This window comes from Lampetra planeri, chromosome 13 (genome assembly GCF_965212315.1).
Source record: "Lampetra planeri chromosome 13, kcLamPlan1.2.h2, whole genome shotgun sequence".
Classification (NCBI taxonomy): domain Eukaryota; kingdom Metazoa; phylum Chordata; class Hyperoartia; order Petromyzontiformes; family Petromyzontidae; genus Lampetra; species Lampetra planeri.
The window spans coordinates 3,068,817-3,087,767 of record NC_136119.1 but is presented as its reverse complement, the minus strand read 5'-3'; the positions used below and the strand labels follow the sequence as shown (position 1 = coordinate 3,087,767).

Genomic DNA, 18,951 nt, shown 5'->3' with positions numbered 1-18,951 from the left:
AAAAGCTCGAGAGCAGATCCAAAATGTATTTCGCTTTCTCAAAGATGTCGGCGTCCGTGGCTTTCCGAAATGTATACGACCTTCCAAAAAGCACACATCCTACCCTGTATTACTTTACCTGTCCAGCTCTCCCCTTGAGAAGGGAGATCTGCATCTCCGTATGGCATCTCGCCTGTTTAAATAAAGACTGTCAAGTCAGCCGGCCACACGACGAGGACACGTGACACATGACAGGTGACCTCTTCCACCCCTGTGAGCAAAGCCCACTGGAGCCGGTGCCCTCAGCCGAAGGCTGGCAACCCCCGCCTGAAATCAGTATGTATGTATGTGTAGAGGAGTAGAATGGGGACGTGACGTCATGTGTGCCGTCCAGTGCGCCGTGACGTCATGCGCGCTGGGCGGCTCGATGACGTCATGTCTCGTGGAGTACTTAAGGGAGACTCTGTGACGAAAGCGGGGTCACTGTGGGAATGGGTAGAGTAAGCAGGGTGAAGAGGGAACCAGTGGGTAGAGAGGGATCGAGTAGTGAGTCTGGAAGGAAGCCGGTGGTAGCCGTAGAGGTGCTTCTCTCTCTGGTCGGTGGAGTCGGCAGAGTCCACGATCCGACACGAGAGAGAGAGACCGGAGCTAGCCGGCAGGGACCAGGACTCAGTGTAGGACCCCTAACCCCTTGGGAGTTGTGTACCCTTGTGTTAGATTGTAACAGCCCTTAATAAACCTTTGGCGTCTCCGAGTGCGTCCTGGGAACTCCTCAACATATGTTTAACTTCTTTAGCACCATGCGTATCGAACTGTGCTGATCGGTGGTGCGGTGGAAGAATAAACGCGAAGCAAAAAAACACAATAACTGAGCCGACTAATTTTTGCCCAAAATAAATATGATCAAGAAGGCAATTAAGCCAAGATGGCTCTGACAACTAGCCTTCAGGGTGGACATTAACATTACTGACGTTTTGATGTCAGAATCTTAAGCAGAGCTAAAAAGGGCAGTCGTCAGCACTAGGAGAGGATACAAATTGAATGCAGCATGTGCTTTTGCCTTGTTAGCGGTTGACACAGAGGGTTGTGCTGTGTGTGTGTGGGAGTGTGTGTGAGAGAGGAGTGTGTGTGAGGGTGTATATAGGTGGTGTGTGTGTGTGTATATATATGTATGGAGGAGGCTCGTGAATGACGCTACTGGGCAGTTGGAGGCAGTCGCCCTCCAACAACAACAGAGGAGCAGTGCTCACAACAATGAGCGGAGCACCGCTAAAAATGCTGCACGTTGGCACAGTAGGGGGCACATCTGATGCATTTGCCAGTCAGTCAACCCATGGCACCGAGCTCTGTCCTGCGACCTGTCAGGGAGCCTTCGGCATTTCACGTGCACCTAGCCTGGCACAGGCGCCATGGTGATGTCACCGCTACTTAGTGGTGAATGGTGGCTGTTGTTGTTGTACATATGTATGCGATTTTGTGTATAGAGTGGTTATGCAATAGTTGGCACACTATCTTATGAATCTGGAGTTCAGTTCCCAACCATGACTAACATGTTCTGGGCCTCCTCTAAGTCAAGCTTTAAAGATGCACCTGGGATGGTGTGTAAACATCAGTACCTGGGAGAAAAAGGCTCCCATGCATACCGCTTGCCACAATCTCATTTTGTATGTGCTCACCAACAGCAATTGGCCCTTACAGTCTAGGGGGCTTTCCAGAGAGTCTTTGTCTTTGCATGTGTGGGGGTGACCGCTTGCGCTTCCTCTAGCAATCTGTCCATCATCAGCCACGAACTTTCCACTGCTGGATGAAGGTCTCCCCAAATCACTTCCATATTTCACGGTCCTGTAGTGCCACAGTCCATCTAGTGCCTACACCCCAGCCGATTTCAACGTTCAATCTCCACAAGGGTGCCGCGGTTGCGAGATGTTAACTACCTCGCCTGGTATACAGGATGTCATGGGTTCGATCCCAACCCTGACGCCTGTATATTTGGAGTTTGCGTGCATCTCAAGAAGATTTTTCTCCGGGTGCTTCGTTTCCCCCCCCCCCCCCCCCAATATTTACAAACATGTGTTTATAGCTATTTGGCTGCTATACATTTCCAAATGATAAGCCACTTCATTGGGCCTATCATTTGTGGCCAGGTCACATCCTGAAAAAAAGAGCACTGTACGTCAGTGAGCCTTAATTGGTCAAATAAAATAAAATGAAAGTGTTTAATGACTAGAGTCCTCTCCGGTGCGTTCCACTCTTTTCGCCATCGCTGGTCTCAACCAACGGCCATCGTCGTTTCGACCGACGCGCCTTGCCCAAGCCCGCCCGACGATCTTGCGCACGTTCTCGACTTCCACGTCTTCCTATTGCGCCGTCAACGCACGAGTCGCCGCAAAAAATCTGCTGGCCGTCGCCGCAACTCGACGCTTCCACGTTACTCAACCTGCTTTGCACATCGTCGTTTGTGTGTGTGTGTGGGTTTTTTTTGTAAGGCGGTGGTAATTATGGGCAATTACAATTTTCAAATAATTGCTGCAGCATGCTCCACTTTAAATGTCGCCCTGCCCCGCCCCGCTCGCCGACCGACCTAATCAGCCGTAGTTCTCATTATGGAGGTGCCCCGTTTGAGATTTAACTTACGATTCGTTGAACCACATTTTGGGCCTCATAACAAAAATAATGATGGATACGGTTGTTAACCTAGGAAAGACTCACTGTGGACAGGATATTTGTTTTTGTAACTTATACACATTTCAGGATAAGAGCTGGCTATGTGGTGGCAGTACAGCAAATGCTTTGCTGAATGCATCTTTATGGACCTTTTCATGTTTTCCTTTCATATGTGTGGGTTTTCTCTGGGTACTCCAATTTTCTCTGACATGGACTAGAATCCATATTAAATCAATTACTTTATTATTCCACGTATATTATTAATTGCTAACACCCCGTCCCTCACTCCAGTTGAGGCATGATTAAACGACACTTGGTGCTCAATTTGTGTTGAATCAACCTAGAGGAGGGCCACACCACCTACACATTTCACCCTGCAAATACAACTCGGGACCTGGGCGGTATATTTCAGAGTGACGGCCACGAATCACCACCAGCACCAGACGTCAGACACCTGACAGACACGGACACATCACCCTTCACTGCTTAGCTTTTTGGCAGTTGTGCCACGCGGCTCTCTCCGATGAGCGTTCGGCTTGTGCCGCGCGCAACTCAAAAGCACATCGCCGAGCGATGCGTAAAACCTCCGTCTTGCAAGGGCCTCGTGAAGATGCTGCTCCTCCTGCCGTCACTCTCCCATGATGCTTTGCCCACGAAAATGGTCGCCAGTCAGAGTGACCTTCTCGAGATGGCTGCCATTACTCATTGACTGTTAGAGGGAGAGAAGAAAAAAATCCCATCTCGGACAGGGAAGGGGTATGGGAGAAAGAGGGGGATATGGGATGGTCGTGGGGGGAGGGGAGGGTTTGGGAGGGGGTGACAAAAAAATTGAGACACGATACCGTTTGTCCTCCACGCATTGTGTTTTAGTGGCTGTCAAGGTCCACGCTTCGGCCTCCGCCCCGGTCGTCACCGGATACCGTGCTGCCTCCGTGTCAGCAGACACAATCTGTGGGCACGTTTTGTATGCGCATCCTGTGCCGCCAACGTGAGGCCCCCGCCGAGGAACGGGAGGAAGATTGGGCGAACGAGCGAGCGAGCGGGCGGGCGTCGAACAAAGACCTTCGCGAGCCGCGTGGATAACATCCCTCCCAAATAGGGCGTTGGGGCCTCGTTAATTAACCCATTCCCGTGATCGCCCCGCGGCCCTGCCACGGGTTTCACGTGCGCTGTGGCGGGGGAGACCGTAACACGGGAGGAGGCCATCGTCGCTGGGAAAGATCTCGACGCGAAACTGTTTGACGCCCTTGAATTTTGCCCAAAGTTTTTTGGCGTCTCCCCGCGTCACGCCAAAACCGCCGAGCAAGGCCCGGCTGCCCGCTCGCTCGCTCGCTTCGCCGGGCGGCATGAACGTGCGGCGTAAAACGAGTTAAAGGAGAAATTGAGTGCTGCCGTGGACGTGCCTCTCTGTCAGTGTTATTTTTTGTATGTTATTTACTTGGCGAAAAAATGGATTATGAATGTTATCGAGCTAAGCTCTTGCTTTCTGGGGGGGAGGAGTGAATTGATAACGATTCTTGTCGTTGATTGCTCGGGGCGCCGACTGCTGCCGCTCTCCTCCGTTGTTGAATGGAGTTAATTTGAGGCGTACCTAAAGGCTCTTGACGTGCCCGAAATTAACCGTGCATTCTGAGAAATGCTTATGTTCAGCCTTTAAGTGGGCAGCTGTGGGACAGACGGGAGGGGCTCGTGGGCAAGATAGAGCTTTTGGTCCTTTTCAGAATTAACCATTTGAATCACCCCCCCTCCACGTTTTATTTAAAAAGCGACAGTATATATCTTGCCCATCAGCTGACTGCTGACCAGATGTGACTGGCACTTCACCGTGCCATGCAGGATTTCTCCTGACAGGCAGACGCAGCAATTAAGCCACTCTTTTGTTCACCAGGCGCCGTGATGCAGACGAGAAATATTTCAGGGATGCGTGCCGCAGCGAGGCGCGTACGCCACGCACGGCCGTACGCAGCGCGAGAATGTCAAATTGGATGTGGTGCTTTATGTTTTTTTACGACTTGCTTTGCTTGATGCTCACGTTTTTGCCGACCGCCTCTTTTTAAAAGGCTCTGAGCCATTTTTTTTTGTTTTCTCCACTTGACCTGAACTGTTTGATTCGAGGCAGACGGCCTATTAACGGCCACCGAAGTCTGCCACCGCGCAAATGCCATGGCGTTTGTGTGGTGGTGCCACGAAAGCGCTCTCCCCCCCCCCTACCCTCGGTGCAGACCTCCCGTGCAGATACGTCGCGCTTTATCCACACGCCGTAAATGTAGGCTGTCACGCACTCGGCTATGCTCGTTGCGTAATAGCAACCCGCTGTTAAGAGTGGGGTTTCAGGGAAAAGCTGCTGCTACTGCTGCTGCTGCAGATCGGCCGTGCAAACAGCTGTCTTTCAGCGCTCGTCAGGCCTCGTGTGTGGCTTCCCATCACTCAGAGCTGCTCGCATGCATCAGCAATGGGACAGTTAAATGCTTTATTTTTTGTTTCACCCCAAATTTACTTGCTTATTTTGCGAGTATGTGGCTGGTTTCTTTTTTTACGAAATTGTGCGCAGCACTCCGATGTGTTTTTCGGCGTGCACCGCGTGTTGTTTTCCATGATGTCCGACGTTTCGCTCCACGTGTTGATGGAAGCTTCTCCTTCTGAAAGCGAGACGTCGGACATCGTTCCGTACAACACGCGGTACGACACAAAAGCATATCGGAGACCTGTACAGCAAATCCGCGAAACCCAACGCAGTAATTGCTGTAAAATCTAAAGGAATCGTATTGAGGCCTAATAAAAGTAAGTTAGGGCTTGAGCAGGGCACATGGCTCGAAGGGATGATGTTCCAGTGATTGAGACAAACAACAGAGTGAGAGTCAAGAGTAAGCTTTCCTGAGGTCACCTGCACTGCGGAGATGGAGCTGTGAAATCCGCTCACGTGCAGGAGCTAGACGGATGTTTGCATTGCGAGAATGTGAGAGATGGCAACGACTACAACAGCAAAGAGGTCACTACCTTCATCGCGCAGTGGATAGATCATGGCTGCTGCTGCGGACGATGAGTGTGCTCGTATAGATGACGCAATGAACCTTTTGAAGTGTCACACGGTTTACGTTCGGTATGAAACAGTGCGCTCCCTTGCTCTCGTCCGTACGCCTTCTCGGTTCACGCAGCTCCGTTTGCTCACGGTTACACTTTGGCGTTTGCACCACGAAGCCCACGTTATTTACTTCGATCGACGAGCCGTCGCTGCCGGTTACGTAAACCTTTCGCCCGGCTGACCGCTGCCGTCGGCGTGCGTGCGTGCGCAGGAGAGAAGAACGAGTCCCAGGACCCGGCGATTGTGGTCCGGCCGCAGAACGTGACGGTGGTGGCCGGGCGCTCGGCCGTGCTGGAGTGCCTCGCGACGGGCACCCCCGACCCCATCGTCTCCTGGAGCCGCCTCGGTCAGTGCCGTCAATCACCGTGCGGCCGGAACGATTAGCCGATTACTTTAGTCCATTTTGAGACCCCGCAGCCTAACCATTACTCTGCCATCTAGTCTCACACACGTGGGTGCCTTTAACCTGCAAAGACGCTTAATGGTGAACTACAGCAAAGCAAGAGTCACTGTCTGCAATGGTCCAATTTTCAGAGCAAGTGGGGATATTTGGTAAACATCCCTCCAGTTTTGAGGAGTGGGACGTTACAAGCAATGGGTTACTTTAATCTGATTATCTAAGGCATGTTTTTGTTTAGCACGGTTGCTGAACACCAGCCAAAAAGGGATGAAACACCAAGCGGTTAGCAACAAGCTGTTAGCTTTTTGGGCTTTTGGGCCTGTAGTCAGTAACTGTGATTTGAAAGAGAAAGGGCACTGAACAAGCAACTGGATTAGCTGGGTTCAAATTTGGATCTAAGTGTCTTGTGATTATAATGGGTGTAGTGAGCTGATTTTTTCACCAATGACTTCAGAAATGAACGATCACATTAACGTGATCTCTCCCTTCATTTGGCAAAAATGTTCTGAGATTCTGCAAATGACAAAGCTCACTTTTACTGTCATGTGATATCTGTGGTGGAAGGGAATGTGTGAAGGTGCAGTCTAGTGGATAAGAGGTTCGCTTGAATTGATGTCAAGCGGTTCAGTGATATCTCTTTCTGCAGGCCATACTCTTAACATAAGGCTCATGCACTGCTATTCAATAAATCTGGACACTTCTTCTTATTACTCGATGCCGATAGCACAATTGGAATAACATTGAAAACCATACAAAAAGAGGTTTTTTTTTAAAATACCGGTTTAAATTGGCGTCTCAAATTAACAAAAGCTCATGTCCGTAAATCCAACAGAAGTTAATCGCTGGGCATTACAAAACCGCCATCGCCCGGCTGCTGAATCGGTGCAGTTGAAAATAGCGGCTAAACTCTACGAAAATGACGGCAATTAAGAGGAGGGAAAACACTCTCGTGATGATTGACAAAAGTATACACTCTCCCTGGTCCCACTTTGCCAGCTGTTAACCCGTAATTGTATTTTCATGTATTTCACATTTTTTTAATATCCTGAGACAATTTATTAGGCAAATTGCTGGTCGTATTGAAGGATTATTGAATCAATTTACCCATAACTAGCGTATTTTTTTTCTCCCAGTCCGTTAAGTATTTATCTTTCCAAATATCCCGTCAATTCCCTCTAAACTTCTTTGCATTTCCAAAAAAATGTGTAATGAGCTGGGATTTGCTGGCCTGCTTCTGCATGATAAGTAAACATGTAAACAGTACAATGCAATGTATTTAATGTCAGGTAATAGCTCATTGAGACCAGAAGTCTCTCTTGTACAAGGAAGGCCTGAGTAAAAATGAATATAACAGCAAGAGGTTGCTACAGCGTAGGATTTCGCGGTTGTGTGTCCTGCTGGTTCCACGTGTTGTTCGACATGTTGTCCGGGTCGTTTGAAGCTATTTTAACGTGGGGAAGAAAAAAACACATTCGGCGGCCTGTGGCCCCCAGCGTAACGTTGCTTTGTACAAAGATAAATACGCCACCGCCACTCGAAAAGCTGCCATCTCTGCAGCAACAGCTTCCAGCTGCGTCCACTCAATGGGACGCGGTACCAGAGGACGTGCATGCACCCCGCCAAGTGCGCAGAAATCCAGTTTGCTGCGCAGGCAGTCATTTGTTGTCGTTTTTTTATCCCTTAAGGGCGATAATGACATCCTCGTACCAGCTCTTCATGTTTACCAACCTTCGATAAGCAATCATCATTCCCTCGTGCACGCACGCACGCGTTGCGCAGGCATTTTTGTGATCTGACCTCCATTGCCTGTTGTTGATGTTTGGTTCGGTGTGGAATTATATTTTTTTCTTGCGTTGCGATTTCAGGCTTTCGCTACTTCATCATCATCATCCCTTCCCAGCCTTTGGAGGCAGCTGGGTCCATGCCACGTGAGCAATGGCTCACCAATTATTTCGGCCTTACATGTCCTCCTTTTATCCACCTTTTTCCTCGGCTTTCCCTGTCCTCACTTTCCCTTCACCATCGTGGCCAACGCTCATGCTCAAAGTCTGTCATGTCCATATTACTGGAGGATTTTTTCTTTAAGAAAACTCCTACAATGCTTTCTTCCAGAAAAAAAATCATTTTTTGTACCAACACTTTTTTTCCTATAGTATCATCGTTCCTGATCTTGTCCTTTTTCTGACTCCCGAGTAGCTTCGCAAGACGTGCCAATTCCGACGCCAGCAGCTGCCTCCGGCGCTCAGAAAAGTCCCGTCTAGTGAACGCGTTCCCGTCTCTCTCCCACGTCTCCTCCCTCCCCACCCCACCACCTGACAGACGGGATGCCCATCAGCCCAGACGCGGCGGTGCTCGGCCGCTTCAACCTGCTGTTTGTCCGCGTGCGCGCGGTCCACGCCGGCGCGTACGTCTGCCGCGTCAACAAGCTCGGCTCGCGGCAGTTCACCACCGCCACGGCGCAGCTAGCCGTGCTGGGTAGGGACGGGCGCTTTGCCGCCAAGCACTCGGATCGCACCGCAGCACACACTGGCAAGCCGCCCACAGCCTTGCGCGCGCCCTCCCATTAGCACGGTTGGCTACGTGCGGTGCGAAAGAAGTTCAACGAACACAACAAAAACAACTGCCATTCGCCACTTCGCGGTGGTGACGTCACCACGGTCTTTGTGCGAGGCTACGTGCACTTTAAGGCCACGTGAAGTATCGAATGCCCGCTGGCAAGAGGTCACGGGACAGACCCAGGTGCCATGGGTTGACTGACACACATACGTAGACCACGCCACTGATGCGCACCACACCACACCAACGCTGCACTGTTGCTACGCACTGTGCCGCACCAAACCGCTGCTGAGCACAGTTTACTCCAATTCACCCCACACCGCTGTGTCGCACTGCCACTACACACACCGCACCACGGCTAAACCCCTCACCACAACATCGCACCACCGCATTTCACCATTGTGCACTGTGCCACTGCACTGCCGCATCCGCCAGCCAAAAGCAATATGGAAAGAGAGCGTGTCCAGTTGCATGTGTCTTATATGAATGTGCGTGTGTGAGTGAGTGCGTGTGAGTGTGGTGAGTCGCCGTATAGTGGTTGGCATACTGCTAACATCAGGGGTTATAACATCTGATGTATACCAAGGATAAATCTGCATTCAATGGGTGATAGAGCTTTCAGTAGTCAGGCGCCTCGTTTGTTGAATGTCTATCTCCAGTCCATCAGGGACGCTCCGTCAGTCGAGGTGTTTAAGGCTCATCTGAAAACTAATGTATTTTCTCTTGCATATCCGTCTGTTTAGGTTTGTTTTACTCTTTAGTTTTAATGTTGAGTGGTTTTACAGAATTGTGTCGTTGAGCGCTGTGAGGCCTTATGTGAATGGTGCTACATAAAACTGAGTTTTACTTACTAACTGAATTGGTTCTGGGCATCCCCTGGGTCAACTCGGCATGAAATGAGTACCCGGTGCAGTGTTTAAACCTCAGCACGGGGGAGATAAAGGTTGCTGAGCTTGATGCTGGCCACACAACCCCATTTTGCAATGTGCCGTCCTGAATCGGGGCTCGCTAACAGCACTTGCTCCAACAGTCCGTGAAGACTATACGGGGCATCTTTGTCTTTATAAATGTGTGTGTGTGAGTATTTGGGGAGTGAGTGGAGTACATGATATGGGAAGCTGTGGTTGGAGTGGTCAGAGCAGTGCGCGATGTACGCAGCACTCTGAGTGCAACTGGCCAAACATCCCAATGCAGGACCCTCTTGGCAAAAAAGTCCTGAGACTCAGTAAGGTCAGAAAAAAAAGAGCGTTATTGATGTTCTTATATTATTATTAAATACTCATAAACAATTAAATGCTTTTAAATCAATGCAACGTAAATGTCTCCGTTCCCACCGGCCCACTATTTAACGGATTGCATTTCAAACTGTACTTGCTATTTGTTTGTTTCGAGAGTAAGACGAGATAATAGAGAGGCTGCTTTTGCCATAAAAATCGCAGTGGCTGGAATTACGTTCCCCTCCCTGGTTGTTTTTGTTGTTGTCGCGCAGATGTAGACAGGGCAGCAACAACCTTGTACGATAACCAAAACCGCCACAACACGAACTGCCAGGCGCTACCTCGGCACACCAAACTCAAATGGCGCTTGTCCAGAGGAGACGTGGAGAAAGGGGGGACATTTGGCAGTGCAATTCACAGACGGTTGAATGTGTTCCGATTTGTCGTGTTGTGTTCTCAAACTCCTGTCTTCACGGCGGTGGTGCTGTTTGTGTGAGCTCCCTCTGGTGGTTGACATGACTCTGGAATTAATGTTTTAAATAAAGTTTATCTTTATCTTAAAAAAAAATAAGGCAGTGTGTGATGGATTGTACTCACCGCATTAGCAGTTTGGCGAGTGCTTGATCTTATATTTACGGAGAAAAATGCATCTTAAACCAAATGACTGTGCGTGTATCACAAACGTCCACATTGACCGATTGACGTCTCTGCGGTCCGCGCGCCACGCCGACCCCTCTCTCCCCAGTGCCCCCCGCGATCACGCAGCCCCCCGAGACGCTGAGCAAGGCCCGCGCCGGCACCGCACGCTTCATCTGCAAGGTGGAGGGCGAGCCGCCGCCCGTCATCCGCTGGCTCAAGAACGGCCGGCGCATCCTCTCCAACGGGCGCGTGCGCATCCAGAACAACCACAACCTGGTCATCAACCAGCTGGCCGTCGAGGACGCCGGGCCCTACCAGTGCGTGGCCGAGAACGGGGTGGGTTCGGCGTGCGCCTCGGCTCGCCTCACCGTCACGATCCGCGAGGGCCTGCCGGGCCCGCCACGCAACCTGCGTGCGACGGTGCAGTCCAGCGTGGCGCTCGTCATCGGCTGGGAGAGGCCCGAACAGCACAGCGGAGAGATCATCGGGTTCTCCATCCACTACCAGAAGGCCGTCGGTGAGTGACGGCGATCGACCCCGCCTGTGTTCGCCAAAAAAAAATGATCGCGCGTTGTGTAATCTGCTGTATGAGTTGTGTATTGTGTAATCTGGCAGGTTCACCAGCATTGGTTCGAGCAAGCCTGGCTCTGCTGATGAGACACTTTATGTTGAATCCGGTCCAGAGTTTCGTAGTGTCGGAGTAGAGGCACTCTAGCTGAGGGGATAGAACATGGGGCAGCGTCTAACACACACACACACACAATGGTTCGACTCCCTGGCTCAGATGACAGCCAACTCCTCGGCTATAGTGTCTCTGCACGGAGCGACGTAGTCTGCAGGCCCGCTATGTTTGGGCTACACGAGCTCGCGGCTGTGTGGCCCTTGGGATACGCACGAGTCCTCTGCAACAACTTCCGTGGGCTGCACATCCCAGGAATACATTAATCATGGGCTCCGTGGAACCCTCGGCTCAACGAAGTCCGGGCTGTTCAACCCGTGGGATACACCCATCGCGGGTTGCATCAGCGTTTCCCGGCCACCCCCCGCAGTGCAGCTTTCCGCGATTACAACTGTCAGGTCCACGCAAGCGCATGTTGGAAACAACGCAACACATTCATCAACAACGCTGCGTTTAACAGGGAGAAAAATATCGGTGATGTTTCGGGCAATGGCCCTTCTTCTGCCAGAGAGATTAATTGTATGATTTTTCTTTGAAGCTCGTGCTGTTGACGAATGTGTTGTTTTTTGTTAATCGTGCTTGTCCACCACTGTCAATGCAGCATCACCAAGTAATCAGTGTATATCGCCTTGATTTGCATATGAATGTAAGAAATTGGTAATCGCCAAAAATCTAAAACCATGGCAGGGGGTGCGCTGGGGTGGGGGGGAGAACACTGGGGGGGGGGTGGGGGGCGTTAGAACTGGGAGTTTTAAAAACCACAATCGTTTAAACACGCAATTTATTGTTGCACAAGCCCGCACGAGTCTACGCGAGTCTGAGGACTGCGTGGAGGATATTCTCTCGCATTCGTTTTATCGATCAAATGCGGCCTGCGGAGAAAGCACAAATTAAGGGCAGCTCGGAGGTTATTATCTCCACCCCTGGTGCGAGAACGGACAAGTACACGAACGCGCGACGCAAAACGCAACAACGGACATCAACGGGAGAGGAAATAACACTGAATTATTTCCTCCGCTGGACTGTGATATATGATAACTGGTGCCTTTTCTGCTTGAAAACGATGTGTTCAGGCAGGGGCATCCCCAATGCTCCTGCCCAGGGAATGGTGCCAACGCCAGAGGGAGGGAGGGGTTAAGAAAAACGTCTATCCTATTAATTTGGTGGATAGTGATTGGCTTCTAGAAAGGGTCCCAGGTGCTGCTGTATTTGCTCATTTCCCCACGGGTAGCAGCACCCAGGTGTTCTAGAGCTGCCATTTCATGCAATTTTGGAAGCCAAACACGAAACGTTGTTTTGTCTACTGGCTTCCTTCATCGGAGTGTGGTAAGTCTGACTGAGATGCAGCACATCTGAGAGAGCGGTCACTGTGTTTCCAGTAAGCGGTACTGGAGGTAGAAGGCATCGAAGACAAATGTCCTGGCTGTCCGATGTTCCTGGACGGTTCCTGACAGAGCTGCCTCCACGCGGAGTGAAACGTCGGACATCATGCCAAACAACACGCGGTACAACCCGAAGACACATCGGAGCTGCATAGCACAACCGCGAAGATGCTATGCACTGGAGAGACAATCTTTAGCGGTAGGAATAATTGATGCAGAACACATGCGAATTAAATTATTGAATAACGTCCTCTTGAGACAGTAAAAGTGAGGAGAAATCCTCACTTGATACAGTAAATTTAGCTGTGACGGTCCCACCTGAAGACGGAGACTTGTGTTGCCTCCGAAACGTCGTGATTTAATTGATTTATTTTCATTTGTTATTATTTTATTTTATTATTTTTTTACCTACGTGACTTTACCGAAAAAACCTAAGAGTATGAATCCTTGCAGTCACGAAAGCTTCAAATCTAGAATTATTGAATAACGGTTATATATATACACGATGAACATCTGGGCAGGACCAAGAAGCACGTTGGTACATTTTCCGAACCGAGTGGGAGCACTGTGTGGAGGATTTTACAATAAACACGATTTCTTGTAGTCACAACGCAGCCATCGGGACGATGGTGAGGAGAGAGAGCGCGAGATCAACACCTCACGCGAATCCACGAAGAGTAACGTCGGGAGAAACCCGACCTGGCAGCGTAAGGCGTGAAAAAAAAGTCCCGGTAATTCATACGCAGCGGCAGCAGCATCTGCGTTAGCGCTCGCAGCGTCACTCCCTGCAGGAAAAAAACCCCCCAAATTCCAGAGGCCTTTTATTTTGTTTTTAATGCCGAGGGTTTAAAGCAAACATCACGCTGCGCGAGCAAAGCCCTGACATCATTACGGAGAAAGAAAGAGAAATATGTACACTGAAATTGGTGTGTGTGTTGCGTCGACGATTGCTAAGAAGGGACAGATGGTGCTTTATGGTGGATTAGCATGTGAATTCGATTGGGTGTTGAATGCACCAGTGCAGCTCCCCACTCCCCCCGCGTTCATTCCCTGTCACCGACCAGGAAATGTGGCTGCTTCTGTTCCCACAGAAGAAGAAAAAAAACCACAAACACATGCACACTTTGTTTTAGGGTGAGAAAAAAAAGGAAATGCGTAATCACACGTTTTCTTTCTCTCCTTTAATTGGAAAAGTGTCGGCCCGATAGAAGCGTATGCTCTTTGCGTGGCGCGCCAGTGAGTGAGTCTATCGAATAGCATTTGAGAGTTTAAATAGAAACCCAATGCAGCCAAGGTATTTGAATAGTAGTAATAACAATGGATTTAGTAGTAGGGTTTTACCCTTTAAACTGGTACAAAACTGACACCTTTATACAAGGCATCATGTTTGCAATAACCACAACACAAGCAGTCAAAATGCAAACAAAAAGAAACAACTCTGATAATGATATGCACTGTCCTTGAAGTTGATTGGTCCACACCCGAGACAGCTTTTCTTAGAGCTTAGTTTCCATTGGTGTTGGACCAGATGACGCCAAAAGGCGTACAACTCAAAAACAATGGATTTGTCATCAATGAACGACACTCCAAGGGGCCTGACAATAAATCTATACGTCACATCATCATAATCATACCGCACTCAAACGTTCATCAGCCAGCATTCAATTGCCTACCACGCATTCCGTTTAGCACATCGTTTACCACACATCCACTTCTCATAAGCCATACAATCAGACAACACATCGCATGCCCCCATGCCACACTCAAATGTGAATCGGGCAGCATTCAACGGTTTACCACTCTTCTTCTTGGTTCTTTCGGTAAAGTCACGTAGAAGGGAAATAATAAAATAATAAAAATCCAAATGTTATTATGTTTTTGTTTTGTTGTTTTATTATTTTATTATTTCCCTTCTACGTGACTTTACCGAAAGAACCAAGAAAATGAATCCCTGCAGTCACGAAAGCTTTAAATCGAGGTTTACCACTCTCTTTGGTTATTTCGGTAAAGTTACCAAAAGAACCAAGGAGTATGGATTCCTGCAGTCACGAAAGCTTCAAATCAAGATTGCTGTACCACTCACTCGCTTCTCATAATTTTGACAATTTTAATAATTCCTTGCAGCAGAACCGTGGTTTTTGGGTGTGACTCAAAAACCCACGAAGGACGCGACTGAAGTTGAAAGGGAAGATGGTGCGGTAATGTTGGAGCTCCTTTGACAAAGCGTCTGTCAGTCGGGTTGGGTTGGTGGGACACAAGGAGATGGGAGTCCACTGATTGTAGTGTCCGAGAGGGTTTGTACTTGGAGTTCCATGGGATAAGTCGGTGCAAGTTCACAGATCACATCATTAAACGTCAGGGTCAGTCATTAAAAGTTGCCGTCTTCTTTCACTGAAAGCCATCGCACAATATCCATCCATGCGGATAATGAAAATACATTATCACCACTGCCACCACAGCAGCAGCGATGATGATGACAGTGAAGAACATCAGGATGATGACATTCATTCTGGTCAGCTCTCCGATGTCGTTTTCGGTTATACCGCGTGTTGTTCGGCATCATGTCTGACATTTAAACCCACTTGTTGCGAGCTTCCTCAATAAATGAAGTGAACAACACACGGTCGATCCTGAACACACAAATTCCAGAGCTGTGCAGCAGCACCACGAAGAAAGAAATAAAACCTACGCCGTGCAATTCATTCGGGTCGAAGATTCTATACGTCCGTCGTTTGTCGCCTCTCCTGATGCTTGCTCATTGGGGAGATGCAAAGCACGCACGAGGTAGAGTATGCTTATTCAGATCATCATGTATTAGCGGGACACCTTCAGAGGTTGACAACTGTAATAACGGCAGCCAACATTGAATGACGATGGCGTGCATGACAACGATGATGCTGACGATGGCTTGGACGCGGTCAATTGCCGCCCCCCCCCCCGCCCACTCATCGTAGGCATAAACAACGAGGAGTACCAGTTCGCGGTGAACAACGACACGGCCGAGTTCCTGCTGAAAGACTTGGAGCCCGACACCAACTACACCATCTACATGGTGGCCTACAGCCAGCGAGGCGCCAGCCAGACCTCGCAGCTGCTCACCGTGAGCACGCCCGAGGACGGTGAGTCGGGGGCCGATCGCGGGACGCGACGGTGCGGAGAGGTGCGGTGTGGAACCCCTCCGGCGTAGCTCCCGTGTGGCGTAGATGTACGTACCGTGTTGCTCTGTAGGGTATGTGGTGTGGATGTATACAATGTACAGGTAGTCCCCGACTTATGATGGAGATGCGTTACGACGACCCCATCGTAAGTCAAAAATATCGTAAGTCGAAGATGGCCTAGCCTACCCAGAAGTCTTAAAGAATGGTGATAATTTAGCAAAACAGAGCAATTTATAGTACCGTAATTGTATAAACTATATACTGTATGTATTTATTAATTACAATACTGTATTGCACAGTAAAATGTAAAGTAAAAAAACAAGGTAAATTCTTAGCCTACCTATAGGAAACAATCCTATCTGCTATAAAAACTTTTAACATGCATTGAACGTATCGTATCGTGGTAACCCTAAAATGAAATTCCAACGTACAGTATCGTACCTCGTACGCTGCTGCGTTTGCCTGCCGCGCCAAATTTAAAATATTTTACAATTTTGTCATATCGATATCGTAAGATCGAAATATCGTAAGTCGGACCATCGTAAGTCGGGGACTACCTGTATTTACTTGTAGTCCGTGCGTATACATTGCATCTCTGTGGATGTATTTAATGTATAGTATCTCTTTTTGGTATGGACGTGTACATTGTACCTCGATGTAGTGTGACTGTAGTGTGTCTCTATGCAGTGTGCATGTATACAATGTATCTCTATGTAGTGTGGATGTGTACACATTCACACATACACATGCTCGCATTCTCATGCTCGCATTCACACGATGAGACGTTCACGTACACACATCCCCCGTACAGCCTGAACAGACTTGGGGTAAGTGCTGTTAGCGAACATCTATGAAGGCCGACATGGCCCGGCCGCCTTTCGACGATGTTTACACACCACATTAGGTACTCATTTGTGCCTGAGTCGACCTAGGGGAGGCCCAGGACCGGTTTAAATAGCTGTCACTGTCGTTGGCCGTGAGCGAAGCGTGCTAACCACTACACTACCGCTCCCCACGCACACACGCACCCACACGCGATCACACGATTACACACACACACAGGGCTGTGTTGCCGTTACTTTAGAGGCAGCGTGAGCGACGCTATCTCAGACGCGCCTCTCCGCGGACGCATTCAGCGACATCGCTCGCTCCGGAGCGAATCCCTTATCGCGCGACGAGGCGATGCGCGCACGCTCCGCGCTATTTGGGGCTGCCGAGAAGAAGATGACGTCCTTGTGTTTTTGTAGCTTCTCGTCCAGAACCCAGGGCACCGCTCTGCTTTGCCGCAAATTGATTTAGGTTTTTGTGTCTGCGTCGCGCTGACTCGGCTCTCTGGGCTCGCGCACGACCTCGCGCGTGCTCTCTCGCGGTGCCCTTTGTGAGCGCTCGCCAGTGGGGGAGGTCGCCAGCCAGGTCAGGCGAGGAACGCCGCGACAGTGGCGCTGAGCTGGCACCGGTGAGGTCTTGGGTTCGACTCCGGGTTGAAGCCACCCGTGATTAAGCAGGCGAAAAAAAAATCGTCAATAACACTGCATTAATATAAATAAATCATTGCTAATAGTTGACGTAGCACAGGAATAGAGAGGGCAGAGAGTTCATAAGGGTTGGAGACGGCACTTAACACCATGGGGGCTGGTGATAAATTACATTTCAAACATTTTTTTCTAATGACCAGTTTTTAAATAGGCATATGAATATTTACCTAATCGCTACTGAGCAACAGACCAAAAACCCTCCAATAAACAAAAACCATTTCCGCGTAAATAAACGAATTCATATTAAAAGTGATTGAACCACGTTCTCGAGCGTGCGGCACAAACCTGGTCACGACTGACTGCACATAAACCATCGTTACGTTTGGACATCGTGACAACAACAACGGAGCGCTGTGCGTCGCGACCGTGAAAACCTACACAGTAGAGAGGCCATGCATCGCCTCCCCTCTGTCAATCCCCCCCCCCCACCGCTTGAACGTCGAGTGAGCGCTGCTTGCTGCGTCGCGATCGATGTGCCACTCGCCTGCCGCGATAGCGATCACAGCGTTCTTTAGCTTTCCGCCTGACTCCCCGAGACAAGGCCGCGCCGACCAAAGGCGACTAAATGACAGACGTCTCTTTATTTCTCTCAGCTTAACCCCTACGCGCTGCTAAACAAGCCGCTTGTAAATATTCCTCCGTCCGCCGACTGCCACACTTGCACGCACACACGTCAGCACTCGCTGCCCTTTCCTTGCTAATCGTTGACCATTTGTCAAATCAATAAAATACTTTTCTCGGAGAATGCAATTTTTCACGGGAAATGTCCGCCGATATTTTTATTTTATATTTTTTGCTCGGTGGTGGTGGTGGGGGGGGGGCAAAAAAAACTCCCGTATTAAAAACCAGGGTCATTATTTATCGTTGTATATCATTACGTTAGCTTTTAACGGTGAATACCATGGGCTCAGCAATTCTTTTGAAAGCTGCGGCAATTAATTAATCAGCGCTCTTAAATACCAAGCCCGGTTATCAATCACGGCCGCTCAGCGGCGCTAAAGCGTTTGACCGGGCGGTGCTGAAACAGGTGATTGATTAAACACATCGATCGATTACTCTGCAAGCCCGACATTTCCCTGCCCCTTAAGGCGATGGAAAAAGAAACGTCGGGGTTTCCATTTTGTACCACGATCTTAAAAGTTCACTTGTTGTAGGCGTTGTTGTCGTACCGCAGGTCAAGAGCACCTCGGCGCCACCCTCGTTAATGAACATCGTCTCAATACCCCCTGATTGGCTACAGCCCCCGGGGAATTGGGAGCGCGTTTGTGGAGGGAAGGGGGTGCTGACTTCAAACTCATTCGCTGCATCCTAAATGCATTTTCCCCCAAAGCAATATGAAGGGCCTTTACATTTGTATCCGATACGCAGTGGCGCGGTACTTTCTCTCCGCACGTGTACACTGCCGCCAGAGCGCTCATAGCTTCATAGGTGAGACGGAGGTGCAGTTTCTCCTGAGTGTATTTGGCATGTCGTTTGGCGCAATGTGCCGTGTGTTGTTCGGCGCTTGGGAGCGGAACGGCGGACGTCATTCCAAACAACAATTTGGCACAACTCTAAAAAACATATCGGAGGGAGCTCCACTGGCACAACCGCCAAACCCTATCCTATGCAGTGGTGTCATGTCGTTCTTCTTAATCGTCGTTTCTGTTCTCTCGCTTTG

At 49.5% G+C, this 18,951-nt stretch overlaps 1 protein-coding gene across 2 annotated transcripts in view; it reads left to right on the top strand.

Moving 5' to 3' along the window:
- The window catches only part of IGDCC4 (immunoglobulin superfamily DCC subclass member 4), a 135,153-nt gene that overhangs the window by 101,803 nt on the left and 14,399 nt on the right, over positions 1-18,951 (top strand). For both annotated transcript variants that reach the window (XM_078599874.1, XM_078599873.1), the window contains exons 5-8: positions 5,937-6,071; positions 8,445-8,600; positions 10,644-11,054; positions 15,553-15,717. In XM_078599874.1, the coding sequence (XP_078456000.1) occupies positions 5,937-6,071; positions 8,445-8,600; positions 10,644-11,054; positions 15,553-15,717 (867 nt within the window). The remainder of the gene's footprint in view (positions 1-5,936; positions 6,072-8,444; positions 8,601-10,643; positions 11,055-15,552; positions 15,718-18,951) is intronic.